The sequence below is a fragment of the Drosophila montana genome, unplaced genomic scaffold (assembly GCF_035044405.1).
Source record: "Drosophila montana isolate Dmon_TW-CO22-7 unplaced genomic scaffold, ASM3504440v1 contig_2178_1, whole genome shotgun sequence".
Taxonomy (NCBI): Eukaryota; Metazoa; Arthropoda; class Insecta; order Diptera; family Drosophilidae; genus Drosophila; species Drosophila montana.
In genome coordinates, this window is record NW_026997075.1 from 780,570 (window position 1) to 799,149 (window position 18,580).

The window sequence follows — 18,580 nt, forward strand, 5'->3', positions numbered from 1 at the left end:
AGTTTCTATTATATTAACAGAAATAATTTTGAATAAGTAACTAGCTAACTTTATGTTAACTGCCTAATTTTTAGATATCAATGACCTGTTTACTTGCTTCAGCTGCTGCACGAACTGCTGTCTTTTTTTAGAGCAAGTGTGGTAAGTTATTGAACAGCTGAGAACTTTAGTGCCGTCGAACTCATCGATAGCAAATCGACATGCTTTGCTATCGATATAATCACGATTATTTATACGCGCAAAATGATGCGCCAATTTGAATTATGACTTAATGGAATCCTCATGTTTGTATTAACGTGCGCTGATACCAACACACACACACATACACAAATCGAGTAACATGCCCAGTCCCAAAGATAAAAAAGTTCCTTCTTATGGTAAATCTTATTTGGCGACAGTGTATGTCAATATCAATATGTATGTATATTTATAACGTACTTTGTATAATTTCTATAATTATTTTGTATTTGATGGTTTATCTCTTTTAAATGGTTTTTGCTAATAATATATTCCTCCTCTCACTGATTTGTATGCATTTCGCCTAGGACTAGCGTTAGTTAATTGCTTTACTGAACAGCATAAAATGTAACTTTGTATTTTTTTGTTTTTTGGTTTTTTGATTTTGTACGCTAAACAACATTATTGCACATATTAGGATTAAAACATAGCCAAAAACTATGCGTAGAAACAAAACATTTCAAAGATTGGGCGGGGCTTTTTCAGATCCACCTACCTCCTCCTCTCAATGCATCAGCTCAATGGGGTCTATGATGTCGTGTGATATGTACGCCTCTTACTCATTGCTTGAAATGGTCTCATGGTTATTTGCGCAGCAGGTCCAGATTTAAGTACAGTTAAGATGCGGGATTTTAAAACAATAAAGCAGCACGCGCAGCGCCCGCTACGCTTAACGTATGATGCTGTTGCTGTTGTTGTTGTTGTTGTTGCAGTTGCGGTTGTTGCGGTTGTTGTTGCTGTTGTTGCTGTGGGTGATACATGCTAGTTGTTGTTCTTGTTGCGGTAGTTGGCGACTTCAACTCCTCCACTATGATGACCCCGTGCTCATCAACCATGTGGTTCAACAGTAAATTCTCAACCTGCTCGTCGGATAGTAATTCTTTGGGTTCTGAGGATCTGTAAAGTAGTTGTTGCTGTTGTAGTTGTGTCATACAAAAGAGATAGCCAAGGCAACAGATAGAATGAGCGCAAAAAGGGTGTAAGAGAGACAGAGAAATTGAAGTTGAAAGCAAAAAAAGTGATGAAAACTGTTGATACGGATCGAACAAGAAATACCGAAAAAATAAATATGGTCACACTGAAAGGTGCCTGGCTCCTTGAAATAACTGCCAATGAATTAAATTGAAATTTTAAATACAAAATTCAAAAGTTCGAATTGTAGAAACTATATACATTCTATATACATTTTCAAATAGTGATTGAAAATAAATACGATATGTACAAGTTATTTCATGGCGCCAAAATGCACACAAGCACACACACACACACATAAACAAACATATATAAATTAAATTTTTGCAGTACATACAAATTTTAGGAGCGGATTTTTGACTTTTGTTTTCAGTTTTTTTAGTTTTTTTTTTTTTAGTAGAAGCGTGCTTGCGTGCAATGCTGTTAGTTGTAGTTATAGTAGTTGATGTTGTTGTAGATTGTTATTGTTGTTGTTGTGGTTGTAATGGAATGTGTTTTTCAAAGAGCAAATACACCAAATCAAAGCAGCCAATTCGTTTTTTGTTCGAGCATGAGGAATTTAGTTAATTGCAGTAGCTGATTAGTTCTTGTAGTAGTTGAAGTTTGCAGTTGTTTTTTTTTTTTTTTGAGTGGGTGCAGTTTGAATTTTGAATAGCAGTTTAGCAGTAAATCGGATTATCGGTTATCGGTTATCGGTTATCGAGTTGTTTCCCGTGGCACCGATCAGATCAAATGAGCTTTGTCAGACGATTCTGCAGCGCGCACAGGATGCTGCTGCCACCGCTGCCGGTGCCGCTGGCGGCGCCGCTGCTGCGACCGTTGCCGTCTACTGACCTGCTAAATAGAAAGAAATCGCCGGCGCTGCTGCTGCTGCTGTTGTTGCTGCACGCGGATGCACTCACAGCTGCTGCTGCTGCTGCCGCCGCCGCCGTCGTCGTCGTTGTTGTTGTTGTGGCTAGCAAGGCATCCGCCTCGCCGCCATCGCTGGCCATTTCGGATTCGCTGTTGCGCCGCTCCAGAGTCCGTCCGACCTTCTGAAAGCCATAGCTGAACACATCCTTCACCTTGTCGCCGGCATCGATCAGCAGATCGAGGCTCTGCCGGCGGCCGCTCGTCTTGAAGCTGTTCGAGCGCGACAGCCACTGACTGAGGCTCTGCTTGCGGCTCATCTGCTGGCCGATGCCGATGGCGCTGCTGTCGTCCTGAAATATGGTTGTGCAGGTCACCTTGCGCTTGGGCTCATCCGACGATGAGGTCGAGTGCTGCGATTGCGCATCCGGCTCCAGGCTGCCCAGGCCGTAGCCCAAGCCATGACCGCCAACGTTGCCGGCGCCATCCAGGCCGTGCTGCTCCAGCAGCGACTGATTCGAGTAGCTCGAACTGGTGCTGTCCGAGTGCGACAACCGTATCTCCGTCCACTGATCGATGTCGTTGTCCGCTGGCGGCGCCGACGTCGAGGCGGACGCCGAAGCCGACGCCGATGCCAGTGAGCTGCTGCCGGACTCGGAGCGCGGCTTCACCTCGTAGGGACCGTGCAGCCCCTGCGCCTGTGCGAACATATTGTTGTCGCCATCCGTGGCACTGGTGCTGGCCGATTTGTGCATGCCACCGGCCAGCTTCTGTGGAAAGGTCAGCACCGCCTCGAAGTCGTGCAGCAGATGCGGGCATTCATGCGGATCAGCCTGACGTTGGCGCGGCGAGCTGGCGCCGCTGCCCAATCGGTCCGGCATGCGCAGATACTCATCCTCCAGCTGATCCTGCTCCTGCTCCTGCTCCCGCTCCGACTCCGGCTGCAGCTGCTGCTTAACGCCCGCTGTGAGCGCATCGACGGCGTCCACCTGCCGGAGCATTGCCTCGTAGTTGAGCAGATTGTTGCGCTGCTGCCGCTGCCTGTGTATATCCTCGGAGATCTGCTCCAGATTCTTCAGCGCCTCATTGTAGGTCAATTTGGCCGCACTGACCCGCGTCTCCAGCTCGTTGACGCGCAGCTTCTGCGCTTTCAGCAGTCCGTTGTAGTTGGCGCGCGTCTCGTAGTAGGGCCTGCATTTGGACAAGGGGCGAAGACGGGGCAGACGGGCGGGTGTACCGCATATTAGTGGGCGTGGCTAGGCAGCAGGTGAGGCATACTCACGAGCACAGGGTACAATACAAAGCGTGCAAAATGCTAAAGTATCTCAACAAAAGTAAATTGCGCCTGAGCTGCAATCTATGAAAAAGAAACCAAACGTGAAACGAAATAGAACCGAAAGGAAAACCAAAAGTTCAACCAAACCAAACCAAACCAAGAAGGATCAAAGCTAAAGCAGCCCGGCATGGCCGATGGCTGTTGAAAAATACCCTGGCAGAGCTAGCATTGTCCAGATCTAAATAAACGGAATACCCCGTCTTAAACATATTTAATGGGTACAGGACACAATATACATATATGAGCACAATAGTCTAGTATTCGCAACCGGACTCATGTTTTTAAGAATATTGCAAAAAACAAAATTAATATCAAAATATAAAAAGTAATATGACATACTTTCTCATTCAATATAGTATTATGTTATTATATAATATTGCGATCTCTCTAAATATAAGATGGATCCTAATATTCCTAACTTGCAAGTGCAGAGATAAACAATTGTTCATCGGAATGGAAACTTTATTATATAGTACTCGAGAATTTGCTTTAGGAATATGAAAAAAATCGGTGGTAGTCCGATATTGATCAGATGTGGGTCACGTTCTATAATGATATGGGATAATGGATATGTCCAGCAGAGACTATCACGGGATTTATGGCTAGTTGGATCAAGACATCCTCAAAACAGATTATACATATTATATGATATCGGGGGAAGCATATAAAGACTGTATATACGATAACGGGGGAAAAGCGTAACTAATTGAAAATAATAGAATATGCAATATGCGTTTCTTATATTTCATTTTGCACAAGGTTCGGGGTTCGAACCCCAGGCAATCCCTGGGTATAGTGGACAGGGTTATTCAATTAAATCAAGTAGTTGGATAAAATTTAGCTATAATAATAATAATATTAGAAGTAATAACAAAAATAATAATAATAATAATAATGATAATAATAATAATAGTAGCAATGATAATAATAATAATAATAATAATAATAATAATAATAATAATAATAATAATAATAATAATAATAATAATAATAATAATAATAGTAATAAAAGTAATAATAATAATAATAATAATAATAATAATAATAATAATAATAATAATAATAATAATAATAATAATAATAATAATAATAATAATAATAATAATAATAATAATAATAATAATAATAATAATAATAATAATAATAATAATAATAATAATAATAATAATAATAATAATAATAATAATAATAATAATAATAATAATAATAATAATAATAATAATAATAATAATAATAATAATAATAATAATAATAATAATAATAATAATAATAATAATAATAATAATAATAATAATAATAATAATAATAATAATAATAATAATAATAATAATAATAATAATAATAATAATAATAATAATAATAATAATAATAATAATAATAATAATAATAATAATAATAATAATAATAATAATAATAATAATAATAATAATAATAATAATAATAATAATAATAATAATAATAATAATAATAATAATAATAATAATAATAATAATAATAATAATAATAATAATAATAATAATAATAATAATAATAATAATAATAATAATAATAATAATAATAATAATAATAATAATAATAATAATAATAATAATAATAATAATAATAATAATAATAATAATAATAATAATAATAATAATAATAATAATAATAATAATAATAATAATAATAATAATAATAATAATAATAATAATAATAATAATAATAATAATAATAATAATAATAATAATAATAATAATAATAATAATAATAATAATAATAATAATAATAATAATAATAATAATAATAATAATAATAATAATAATAATAATAATAATAATAATAATAATAATAATAATAATAATAATAATAATAATAATAATAATAATAATAATAATAATAATAATAATAATAATAATAATAATAATAATAATAATAATAATAATAATAATAATAATAATAATAATAATAATAATAATAATAATAATAATAATAATAATAATAATAATAATAATAATAATAATAATAATAATAATAATAATAATAATAATAATAATAATAATAATAATAATAATAATAATAATAATAATAATAATAATAATAATAATAATAATAATAATAATAATAATAATAATAATAGTAAATTAATTTATGGTTCAAAATATCCGGTTAATATAATAATATGATAATACAAATATTTGTTTGTCTAATAATAATACAAAATATCAACAAATGTGAAATACTATAAAATGAAATAAATATTTCATATATCTAAAATAATTCCTATTAGGCGGAATATAAAAAGTTTCCTTCCAGCCTAACTGGAATGCACTTTCAATTAGCATTCCCATTGGAATTCACATGCTCTGCGAGGATATGCAGTTGGTATCAGAGTTTGGGCAAGTGTTTGAGATCAAGTCAAGATACCTGGAGGCGCGCAGCGCCTGCTTCAGCTGTCCCTGGAGCTTGCCCACGCGATTGTTGGCCACCTCGAGCTTCAGCTGGCACATCTTGAGGGCGTTGCGAGTGTCGGTGACTTCCAGTTGGGATTGGTTGACTTTGCTGGCCGCATGGCTGAGCATCTCCTGGCAGGCGGTGTCCAAGGTGGACTTCTCGCCGAGGCCCTGTTCGGCCAGATAAACCATTTCCTTGGCGGCGGCGTGTATGGACTTGGCCTTCTCGTGATTGGCCGCCGCCAGCTGCGTTTCCTTGGTCAGCTGGGCGGCATAGATGCGCGACTCGTAGTAGGGCTTGGCGGCGTCAATTGAGTTGCCCAGCTTGTGGGCGGCGGCCTTGATGCGCACCACGCTCTCCGCCAGCAGACGCTTGAACTCGCACTTGGCCTCCTGCACGGGCGGTTATATAAAGTGGATACTCAAGCGGAGCGAAAGAGAGAGCAAAAAAATCAATAACAACTTACATCGAGCTCCACTTCATATTTGTTGATATTGTCGGTGGCCGTGTTCAGTTTCTCCAGCTCGATCTGGCATTATGGGATCAATTATAGATATGGACACATATGTATGTATATATGAAATTCGGGCGCATACCTGGACACGCGGATCCACGGGCGTATTACTTTCCGTTGACATTTCAGCTGTTCGAACCACACGAACTTTGATTAACCGTCGAATGGAGAGATTTAGCAGTTGCTTGTCATGGCGGATGCAGTGCAGCAGTCACTGTTGTCGGTTTCTGATTGGAACTGTTTGCAGGTTTAACTATGTCAACTCGATTCACCAATTGGAAAATTAAGCGCAGCAGTTATTAGTTGAAAAAGCTTTTTGACAACAACAACAACAACGCGTACACACAGCACATAACGATGACAACACAGCGGAGCGGAGCTTTTTGCCAAATGCAAACAGACCAATACGAAAAAGCATCCCAGCTGACCGACCGAGAGTGTTTGCACTCTAAAAGCTGGCCTGTGCACGTTGGCTGCGTCATGCAGCTTGCAACTAGTCCAGCGAAAATCAATTGGCGTGCTTAATTATGCGTGCCACATTTGCGTATGCTTTGCACACATTGAAATTACTTGTGCCTAAATGTCTACATTATTAGTCAAGCTAAAAAAACACAATGTTTTATTCACTTGCTCACTCGCTAGGGTATACAAGCTTCGTGGCAATGTGGCTATTTTTACTTCTTGTTATTAATTTCGTTGTTTTTGTTTTGCGCACCACCGAGCATGTACAGTGGCGCCCACTAGTGTTAGCTTTGTGCACATGCATAATAATTTGTCTATGCGAGAGCAACAGCAACAGTCTGGCAGCACTGCGCAGCAGTATGACCGTACAAATTGGTGTGCTATATATAATAGCTGTTAATTTAAAATCATATCCTTGCTGAAATCTTATAAGAATCTGAAAATCATATTAACAATGTTAATAGAATAACATTTTTTTGCATATTTAAATTGCAGCTTTTTGTTATTGACCAAGCTCCATATGCGCTTGGTATATTTTCAGTGTGCTTGCAACATTTGGTATTTTGGGGCGTTGCGCTTGCAATCACATTGCGAACGTTAGTTGTTAGTCTTCATTTTGTTTTCGTTGCGCGCGGTAGTCGCGTCGTTTCAACACCTGCTGCCACTGTTGTCTTAAGAACTAAACCTACTAACAAAATCAAGAAATAATTAACATAAAATAATTGTTTAAAAGCTGCAGCTTGAAAGTAATATATCGGAGCAAGTGTACAGCACACAGCAAGCAAAGTGTTTTTGGTTTTTTTTTTACGGTTCTGGTGTCTGGTGTAAAGTTTGTGGTGCTCCTTGGATTTTTGTTGTTGGTTTTTTGAGTTGTTTGTTTTTTGTTGTTGTTTGCTTGGAAGATGCGCGGGCGCAACTAAAAAGGCGTCAAAATATTAAAACGTAAGCCTGGCCAAATCAAAAACTACAGTTAAATTTTACAAGCCGCGCGTAAACAAAACCTATTTACAAAATATACAGCAACAACAACAACGAGCGGCGGCTGCTGCTGGCGTTCTTGTTGTTGCTTTTGCCGTCTTTGGCTGCTTTTATCTGCCTGCTTGCTTGCAGCAAGTGACGGCAGCAACGGCGACGTCGACTGCGACGCCGGCTGCGACGCGATGGCAGCATTGTCTTTTGCTGTCTGCGCCTTAACTCGTTTTCCTCTTGGTCTCTGGCTCTTCTATTGCTGTGTCGTTTTTTTTTGTTTTTGTTTCTGTTTCTCATTTTTCTTTTTTTTTTTATTGCCCGATTTTTTCCTTTTGGAAAATTCGATTTGAGTTGCAGACGGCGCTGTTGACGTGACGCAAGCGCAAACTTTTGCAGCCCGCCCTGCAGCAACAAACCCCTTTCCCAGCGCACACAAACACACACACACACACACACACAGACACGCACGCACAGACACTTGTATGTGTGCATGTGTGTGTGTGTGTTTAATTAAATGCCAGAACTTTAAATTAGGATAACATTAAATCCTGCACGCGCGCTTGTTATTCATGCCACTTTACTGCTTCTTCTTCTTCTTCCGCTTCTTATACGCATTTCATCTTGCAGCGCTGCGTTAACCGTAAACCGGCCAACAAGAAGCCAACAACAAAAAGAGAAACAACACTTAATTAAAAAAGAAAAATAATAAAAAAAACGTCGTTAACTTTCGTTGCAACGCGTCTACGTTTGCTGTTGGGTAAGTTTCTAATATTTTGTTTGTATTTCATTTATTGTATTTTTCCTTATTTGCTGTTGCCCCGTTTGTTTGGGCTTTTCATTCTGTTGCTTTGATAAGCGTCTTATCATTAATATTCTTATTCAATATACACGCCCCATTCACTTTCTCTTCTCTCTTTCCCCGCACCCAGCCACCTCCCCTACCCCCCCTACCACCCAACAAACAGGTCTGTGTCACCTGAGCTTGATTAGCAGGGATTAACATTTTGTTCTTGGGGTCTCTTCTCCAGACACTTCCCAGCAATGGAGCTCTGCTGCGGACAAAGAGCTTTAAAGTACACAGCGTTATATTAATGTTCTACCCAAGGGGCAGCTTCTTTAGTGCATCATTTTTGTAGTTCCAATTTTTGATCAACACTTCCTTTTGTTCAAAAATGCTCATTTTTAAGAAGTTGCCTGAGAAACTATTCTTAGATCGGAAAAAAATTGACACAAAAATGGCTTCGTCCAAGTTGAAGTTGATACTAAATGATATTTAATTTGAATTTTGTATATTGTATATTGAATGCGATTGTGAACAGTTAAAAAAACTGTTAGGAGAAAATATTGCAATAAACACATATTTTCTTATACAATATCCAGGCTATATTTGATCCTTACCCAAAATGGAAATTTATCTAATAAGGTTAGATAAATGCAATGTTTTTGACCAAAATTATTTGTACTTTGGGTCATTATGTATCTCAAAAATTTTTTAATTTTGTCCTAAGCAGGTCAAATTAGCTCAAATCGTAAGTGTCTGCTCAAGAGACGCTTCACTGTATCCCTTTAGTTAATGGACCAACTGACTCAGCCGCAAGCGGGATCCTTCTTTATATAACAGATATTATTTTCAAAAATAACACATGCATTTATCGTAAGGTTGTCATGGGAAAATACCATCATAATCATGTTCGGGGTAGATATATATATGTATATATATTATTATTATTTATAATCTATAGCGAGCAGACAGGCTATACATATACTACATATATACATATATATATATATATATATATCTAGCAAGGTCTGTTCCTTCATGTTCTGTTTCCCGGATTGTATTTTTGTTTGTTATTTTTAAATGGCTGCCGACGAGTTTCGCATACTGCACCAGTGGCTTCCAGTGCCGATTAGCTGCGTCTCCGGAGCCGAAAATAGATCAAAGGGAGCGAAAACTCTGGGTAGAAGCAACCGAAACTGAAGCTAAAGTCTGCAATTGGTCCCGCATATCGTTGGATCGGCTGAAACAAAACGTGTTTGTTTATAGTTTTTGTTTGGTTCTCGCTTCTTGTTGTTGTTCCAAGCAATTTTCACACGCATTTCGCGGCCAGCAACAAAAAGACAGCACAATTTAAAGAGCTCTTGCAGCTACAGTTGACACTTGATAAAAGTATCTTGTGCTTGAGTAGATGCGCAAATCTCTTTGATAAACTATCATTTCTATGTGAGTCTTTTAGTGTAAATTATTTAAAAGTTTGTTGTAGCACAAAGATGAGTACTTTAAGAAAATGATAGGCTAAACGGATAGTTATTTGTTCATTAGTTGAGTTTTCACTGTATTTAGTAGATTGTTGATAGGTTCTTAAATTCGCATCCTCAAATGTTCCTTTACAAAGCGTTCAAATGCATGCAGAATAGCTGTAGGTTATCACTAGCGAATGACTACTGCATTTGCTAGTCAGTGTGACCAGCCGCTTGACAGCCTTAGGAATACTTTTGTATTGGATATGTGATTGTGAGTTTACAGTTTACAGTTTGGGTTAGTAGATCGATGTCTTGAGAATTTAGCTGCCCTCGGAGACGGGTACTCAATCCGTCGGCAAAATCCAATAGGTTTTATCAGAACGGTTTATCGGCAACCTGTTATAGCAAGGTGATAATTAACAAGGTGTTGCATAACCTGTAGATAGCTTCGTGTTCAGTGCTGTCCACTCTACGATTGGCCACTCGACTGACTCCCGTTGGTGCAACGCGAGAAGTCACAATCCCTTTTGCTTCCATGCCCTTTTGGCATTGAATTTTGTTGTAGTGCCACACACACACAAACACACATCTTGAATCTCTTTCGTTTGGTTCCACTTCTCTTCGATTTTAGCGCCGCTGGAGGTGCTTTATTTCTTCTAGCTAAGTGAAGCGCTGGAGTGCCAGTTGCCACTGAAAGCCCAGCATCGGCGTCTGCATCATCATTATTATCATTTAGCATGTGCATCTACATGTGGCACGTCATTAACATCATAATCATCTGGCTGCAGCATCATTATGAGCAACTTGCAGTGCATTTCTAGCGGTTCAATGAACTGTGACCGCATTCTTGTTGTTGCCGCTGCCGCTGCTGCTGCTGCTGCTGCCTCAATTGCTGTTGTTGTTTTTGTTGTTGCACGCATTGCAAATTCACACAAAACAGCACGTTTAGCAGCGACGCGACGAGGCAGCAAGAACAACGTTTTTATCACGTTGATGCACCAAATGCAGCTTTGTCTGTGCATTGCGCCCATGCCCAATTTCTCGGCAGCCCAACGCAACTTGATACTGCCGCCGCACCGGTGTGGCAGCTGCCACATGCCGCATGCAGCATCCCAATTTTAAAGGCAACTGAGATTTGCAGCTTCTCTCTGTGGAGCCATGGATCGGATCGGCGGCGCCAGCCAAGCCAAAAGATTCAAATCGACGTTGTCTTTTAATTGATTTTTGTCTTTTGTGCATTTTGTAGAAGGGTTGGGGCGCAAGGTGCTTGTGCACGGGGGCGGCCTGCAACGAACGACAGACAGGCAGGTGACAAAGTCGAACTCAAAGGCCGCAGAACGTGACATGTATACAAATTGTGCAATGAGTGGCAACAACAACATCTCGACTGGAACCTGAACTAAACTAAAATGTGGCGTGGCGAGAGGAATTGGGTGGTGTATGAGGGGGGCGGGGGGAAGGGACCAGGTGACTGCTTGTGTGGGTGTCCGTGTCACTTGCGTCAATTCAATAACAAAGAAATTACTCGCATTCGCCCCTGCGATACGATAGCAAAACAATTCATAATGTTTTAAGTATTATAAATATTACTATTGCAATTGTTATTATTAATAAGACAGTTCAATTGTTGCACAAAAAAAGGGAGCGCAAAAATTGACTAATTACGTAAACTTTAAAAAGCATAGTAATCTAGAAAGAGCAGTTGCCAGGAATAAATGTGGCTTACAAATGAGCCCATCTCCAGCCGATTGCTCCTATAGGAGCCTATTATATATAATGGTCCATTTTCAGGCTTGCTTTTCCTGCGTTTAGTGACATATCTTGAAAAGAAGGAATACTTTCCATACAAACCGATTCGAACTATTAAACTATATACACCCGATGATAATAAAATGTTGAGCTATTGTAGAAAACAGATCTTCATACAACAAACTAAGTTTTGACCGATCGTTCCTGTCAGTGTTATAATGTTGCGTTATGATCCGACCGGTGCCAACTTCTACTTTAACATCTGCTGCCTGCTACATAATGTGGTTCTAGGCTAAGTTTCGTGACGATAGCCTAGTTTTCATAGTAACAAACAGACGGAAATGGCCATATCAACTCGGCTATTTATAAAGTTTCAGAACTAGAATTGTCAAAAATTTCAAATTTAAAGAACAAATATTATATTCTAGAGTGCGCAGTTGCGCATAGTCTCTATCGTTACAAGTCACTCCTTTCAAATATAGCATCGGACTTTGTTTTTTGAAAATATATATAGCCTAATTTACTTTTCTTTAATATGTACATCAGCTCTTATGGTATTTGTATACCACTTATCAATCTATGCATTATATTATTTCTAGTTGTAAACAGTTTCTAATATTGATAGAACAAGAGATTGCGAAAGGCCCTAAATAAGTTTTACTTACGTATTATTAAGGTCAGTTTTTTAAATCGTTTCGATCATAGAATACGCATCAACAGACAATTTCAGAAATATATACATATAGAAATACATATATACGTTAAGAAGATTACAGCTTAAGCAAAAGTATTAGCAAATGCTAGAACGAAGCTAAGGAATCCCACACAATTGCTCCTCGTTACTTTCAAATTCACTAAAACGGGTGAGAAATAAGTGAATAACTTAGAATGTAAGCAAGCGACTTGGTCATTCCAGCGCCAGTCAGATATATAGCATAATGAAAAGTATAAATAAAACATCTATTTTTAAACAAAATACAATTCATTATTTTTCTCTGCTCAACTTTTTGTTTAAAAATTGGGAAATCTAAATTTGAGAAGGCAAAAGTTTTTCCCCAAACTCAATCAAGCAAATGTACTGAAAAAGATTCCAAGCAAGAAATAAACCTGATTTATTAAATGACATCCTCAAGCTATAAAAATTATTCAATCAATTGAGACCATAAAATATCATTAATTGTCTGTCTGTGCGATGACAACGCGGCGATAGTCTTCGAGGTGTGATCTTGCACCTGCGGCAGCTGAGGGAACATCATGGCCATGATGGGTATGTTGCTCTCGCTGGGTGCCTGGTGTCCCGATCCGCCTCTGCTTGCGGCTATCAATTTTTTTCTGCCTTTTTTTTATATGCAAGCCGAGCAATTAAGCATTTTTAAGATAGCCAAGTTGACACAGCGAATGAACGATAAAACAGGTGAGTCGCAAGAGGAGGGGGAGGGGGGGGGGCGAGGGCAGCGGGCAGCGGGCAGCGAGAGGGGTTTGTTGTGTGGCAGGGGCGCGGAGAAACTGGTTCTAGCTGCGTTGCACTCAGTTTGGTTTGCATGCCACCCAACGGCAACGAGAACGTTGTCGGCACCGCGGGGCGCTGAGGGGCAAATGGCAGCTTATTTGGGTCGTCAGATTGTTGCTGCAGTTGCAGTTGTTTTTGTAGTTGTTGTTGTTGCTAGCTCTAGCTAGCATACTTATACGTTGCATGCGTTTCAATTGATTTCTAATTAACCGGAGCATTTGGCATAGTTTTGTCCTCGCCCCCTCCACCGAAAAAAACGAAAAAAAATAAGAGCATATCGCCCGCGCACGTGTGTGCGTGTGTGTGGCATGCACTTGATACGCTTCCGCTGAAGGCGCCACCTGACTTGACCCAATCACACGTGCCTCACGTTGGCGTCAATATGCTCGGCAACCCCCGCAACCTTCCGCCCTCACCTGTGTCAGCCTCTTGTCATGACAAATTGTAGGTCAAGCGGCGTTTTGTCGGCTTTCATTGCTGCTGCTGCTGCTGCCGCTGCTGCTGCCCATGCTGCTGCTGATGTGGGTGGCGCCAAGATGCAGATAATGTTGGACTGCCTTTTGAGCTGCGGCTTTATTAATTGCGGCCACAATTAAGAGCTGCAAGCGCACAGATCTGTCGGCCGTACGGCCATTCAAGTCAATTAGCTTTATGTAGGCGCAAAAATTAATTTGTTTGCGGCCAAATGTGGCAGGGTGACTGCGAATTGGCAAACCCGCAAGTCGCAAAAAAAAAAAAGAAACATCAACAGAGTAGCTGAGAAATATAAAACGCAAACGGAGACAGACAGAGGCAAACACATACACATTCAGATAAAAATCTTGCCAAGAAGTTAACTGCGACTCGCAAATCACTTACAATTGCAGCCGCAGCAACCGCAGCAGCCACAACGCAGCTTGAATACCCTACGAAGCTATAATAAAGTCATTTTCTATGCTACAGTCCATTAATTTATCAATTACCTACGGAAATTGTGGAATTCATAAATATATTTAATAACTATATGAGATTTGTTAATAAGAAATACAGTTGAATATGCTTCATGGAAATGCGATAGCAATTTGGATGCCACACCAGCCATTAGAGTTTTCGATATGTCGATATCGATAACTATAGAAAACTAACAATAAATGATTGTAACGATAACAGGGGTTAACATAATGCTTGATTTAGCAAACAGTTAATCGTTCGATAACAATAACGATAATCTCAAGTGTCGATAACAATCGATACTATAGTTACAAATTGGGAATTTCGCGTTTCGATCTTACGCTCAATCATGTTACACAACTTGTGTATTGTATAATTCCCTTCTAATCGCATTCATCTAATTATGTTCCTAACATTTATCGAGGGTATCGATAGACATTGCTGCTTGCGAGAGATGGCGGTCGGTTTGAGCACAAACCTTCTACTGCCTATTAATCGTTCGATAACTTTATAGGTCAGCTTTCGATAACAATAACGATTATCTCAAGTGTCAATAACAGTCGATACTATCGTTACATAATGGGAATTTGGCGGTTCGATCTTTCATCTATCATTATTGCTAATCATTCATATAATCATATTGCTAACGTTTATCGAACGTATCGATAGGCATCGCTGCTTGCGTGTGATGACGGTCGGTTTGAGCACAAAACCTTCGCCTGCCTGTTGCAAACGGGTTGACGAAGCTTGAATGCCCCTTGGGCCAGGCTCGAAATGCAAGCAACGGAATGCGCTGGCAATTAAAATGAACTCACGCTGGCAACCCTGACAAAGACGTGCCGCCAGTTGGACGCACCGACGGGGCACTAACTGCAACTGCAACTGTTCAGATACAACACTCGGCGACCAAGTCGCTGATGTGAAAATTAAAAGTAAAATAGAAAATCGCTGACCAAGCTAACCAAGCTAACCCAGCCGAAGCGCGCGCTTCGATTTCAAAATGTATGCGCAGTCGGCGTCAGCGCTGGCAGCGACGCGACGTCGCTGTTGCGCACGCGTAACAAATTTGTAATGTTCGCGCCGTCGACGAAACAAAGCGCGTGTTGTTGTTGTTGTTGTAGTAGGTATTGCTATGACGAATTAACGAAAAGCAAGTGCCAAAGCGTCGACTACAAAATCCCGTAGCATCGATATCCCAGTTATCGATAGAAATATTTGTATCTAAAGATAGTGGTTGACAAGTTTTGGGAATGAAACAACCATGGAAGATAACTTAACAAGTTGATCAAAAGGCGGGACTTGATCATGAATATTAAAGTAAATTTTGTGTTATTTTGGGAATAATATCCTATTGCAAATAATGCATATGAAATCCCAAAGAAACGATACCCAGCTAACGATAATAGGATAGGATGTACAGGGTTGTATTAAGACATGTTAGTTGAAACGACTTGGGAATGGAAAATTTGGGCAGAAGAGTTAAATATATTGGTTTCAGCATATATATCGATTAAAAAAAGAAGTCGATAATTATATGCCCAGCGCGAATTGCGCGATTGTTAATCATATTTGTTAACAAGCATTGAACTGTACAAGCTCTGTACAGCCGGAATGCCACTTGTCGTGTGGCTGTCAAAACAGAAAGCATAGAATTTTCAAGCGGTTTTTGAGTGTATTTTGACAACTATATTTCAATAACTTGAATATCTGGCAGCTGCTTTTAATGCCGTTTAGCAATTATGTTGAGTGTGTGTACTTCATCTTTTGTGTTAATGTGACTAACAAGATTAACATCATCATGATCATCATATTGAACTGGTTCGAAATTGAAAAAATTCGCGCCGCGCATCGCCTGGTTAACGATCAATCAAAGCAGCCAATCAATCATCGGCCACAAACTGACAGTGCTCGGGCAAGCAGAGAGACAGAGGAAGAGAGAGAGAGAGCGATAGCTTGCAACTGACTGACAGCCATTTGAGGCATTTGACAGGCACACACACACACACACTCGTACACTCGTACACTCGCACACACGAGCACACATGCTTGGAGAGAGGGAAATTGTATTTGCTAACGCCACAATTAGCAACATTGCAAGAGCAAGTGTCCAGCCACCATCTTGTGGTGCCCCTTGCGGCTGCTCACTTATTGGCCTTTCTGCTGCTTCTTTTGCTTTATCTGCCACATGAACTCATTCGATTCAGTAGCTATCTCCGTCTGCTGTCAAATTGAAGCCGCTTGGCGAACAAACAATTAACACAGCAATTTGCGTTATGAAGCTGACAGCTTGACTGCCGGACTGCCTCCCGGCTTCAATTGCCACACTGGACAGCTTACGGTATCTGGCTTCAGCTGGCCACTCCAGTGGCCAATGTTGCTGCCTGGCGCATTTCATCAGGCAATTGGCCTGTGCACCACTCGTGGCTGTCAGCATTTGCCCTTTGCAGCTGTTTGTTAAAGACTTTTCGCTACTGTGTTAGCTTCTTATTGGCGTTTGTTGTACGAGTACCCATTGAAAATGGGCAGAGAAGGGTATAATCAAAAACCGCATATGCATTTTAGGGACATGAGGCGATGGCTTTATGGGATCGGCATATACAATATTTTTAATCAGGCTAGTTGATCTAGCCATACCCGTCTATGGGCCTGTCCGTGCTAGCTAGTTGATCTTGGAAACCATAAAATCTATATGTTCCAAGGAACTAGAAATCTAAATTATATTATCATAACATAAATATTTTAAGTTGATTTCACTCTTTTCAAACCACTCGCGTGTACTCGTAAGTAGCGCCTTTCTATGCGATTTTCATGATTTTTATATATATTTGCCTAGCAGAGTTAAGAGGAATTTGGTGCTTGTTACAGGATAGAATCTAGTCGGGCACTCTCATACTTGCTCTGAACAGTTGAATTGTTTACTTCAATGACGTGCGTTTATTCCTGTAGCCGATAAGAATGGACACGTTTTCATCACCGTAAGTAAAATGGTTCATTGTGGGGCAGAAATAAATATGCTTGACGCAAGTCCCTACCTGATGGCAACAACTTGGGGGGCTGAAAGGGTTGTGTGTTATATGTCATGGGCAGTCCGAGGATTTACGGCTTTGAACGTACGATTGTCCTAATTGAGTGCTTGAGAAATGCATCAGCACTTGCATCGGAATGGGCACTCAAACTACTTTGCCGCCAGATGCGTCATTCCTAAACGCACTTGGATAATCATTTTGATAGCTATTTAAAAGGCAAAAGGTTTCCATCAATTGAAGTGTTATTGAGGCTTGAGAGAAATGCGAAAAGCCTTAAGAGTTACGGAAATCTGTTTTAAACCAACGTCAATCTAATTAAGTTATAATTCAAGGAAACTTTTTCTTTACTCAAAAGATGACGAGTTTGAATAGAAAATTTCGCTGTTAAATTACCTTTTACTTTTAAAAGTTGTTCAAAGGCGAGGCAGTTGCATTTCAAAAGACTTAAATGCCCAGTTCATAAAGTAAAAAAGAATATATTGATTTTGTGCAATATATGTATGTCTTGCAGTCCGTACGTCTGTCTGTCAGTCCGTTTAAATGCAATTTTCCCGACGCCATTTAAGCTAGAGATAAGGTGTTGTGTTTTTTGGCACGCCCACCGGGAGACAAGCCAAAGCGATTACTGATGACGTTCTTTACATATTTATGCCCCTATATCCACACTCAGATTAATTTTGTTTCTTTTCTTCTTTTTTGACTCCTTCGCCAAATTGAGCAACGTGATTTTATATTTATTTTTGTATTCTCATCTCTACATCTCTGTTCTATATCTCTACACCCATTCTCTGCATGTAAACCAGAAATAAATAAATATTTAAAAGGCATGCGAATCGCAAAGAGAGTCGATTTTTTCCATATTTGCCTATATATATATATATATATATATTCTATAACATGCCTTTATAAAAGCCAAATACTTTTTGTAATTGGGGCAAAGAGAAGCGTGTGTTGGGTATGTTTGATTGAAGGGGCAACTTTTAGTCGAGCATACTTTGCTCTGTCACGACCGTTACGTCAGTTCGTCACAATTTTGGCAACAGTTTGTGAGCCGAAACCGTTTATGTAAAGGCAATTATGACAATTAAGTGGCCAACAACAGTTCGCAGGCAATTTGTTTTGTTGTTATTGTTTTTCTTTCTGGCCAGAATCGTTGACAATTTATTGCAGTTTCATAAAGTAAGCAAATGATAAACAAACAAAATAGCAAAAAAAAAAGAAAAAGAAAAAATAATAATAAAATACAACAGCACGTCGAACGACGTACTTAAAGCCACATACAAATTGATTAATTAAAATGAGTTTCGTTCTCTTCTCACGAAATCTTTTTCTATTTTTTTTTTAATGAGGGG

General features: G+C 39.1%; 3 protein-coding genes across 5 annotated transcripts in view; 1 reads left to right on the forward strand and 2 right to left on the reverse strand.

The window, feature by feature from the left end:
* The window catches only part of LOC135427347 (uncharacterized), a 263,759-nt gene that overhangs the window by 43,496 nt on the left and 201,683 nt on the right, over window positions 1-18,580 (reverse strand). The window lies entirely within an intron of this gene.
* LOC135427278 (SH3 domain-binding protein 5) lies at window positions 385-6,731 on the reverse strand. Of its 2 annotated transcripts, XM_064680687.1 has the most exons (6): window positions 6,421-6,731; window positions 6,291-6,353; window positions 5,798-6,216; window positions 3,341-3,415; window positions 2,044-3,249; window positions 385-1,134 (listed from the first exon to the last, which is right to left on the reverse strand). In XM_064680687.1, exons 1-6 carry the CDS (start codon window positions 6,460-6,462, stop codon window positions 870-872), a joined length of 2,070 nt encoding a protein of 689 aa, XP_064536757.1. In that variant the 5' UTR covers window positions 6,463-6,731; the 3' UTR covers window positions 385-869. The 2 variants fall into 2 exon arrangements, with proteins under 2 accessions (XP_064536757.1, XP_064536758.1); XM_064680688.1 differs by lacking the exon at window positions 3,341-3,415 and having other exon boundaries at window positions 6,421-6,730.
* rut (rutabaga) overlaps window positions 7,416-18,580 on the forward strand; it is a 42,389-nt gene continuing 31,224 nt past the window's right edge. The window contains 2 exon segments of the mRNA XM_064680707.1: window positions 7,416-7,546; window positions 8,397-8,526. The gene's annotated coding sequence lies outside the window, so the exon portion shown is untranslated.

What these genes read in the sequence shown, in the direction of transcription:
- LOC135427278 (XM_064680687.1), bottom strand. Translation starts at nt 6,462, where the DNA reads ATGTCAACGGAAAGTAATACGCCCGTGGATCCGCGTGTCCAG. An exon ending in CCGTGGATCCGCGTGTCCAG is followed by an intron (nt 6,354 to 6,420) that starts GTATGCGCCCGA and finishes CCATAATGCCAG; the next exon opens with ATCGAGCTGGAGAAACTGAA. An exon ending in GATTTCTTTCTATTTAGCAG is followed by an intron (nt 1,135 to 2,043) that starts GTCAGTAGACGG and finishes ACTACTTTACAG; the next exon opens with ATCCTCAGAACCCAAAGAAT.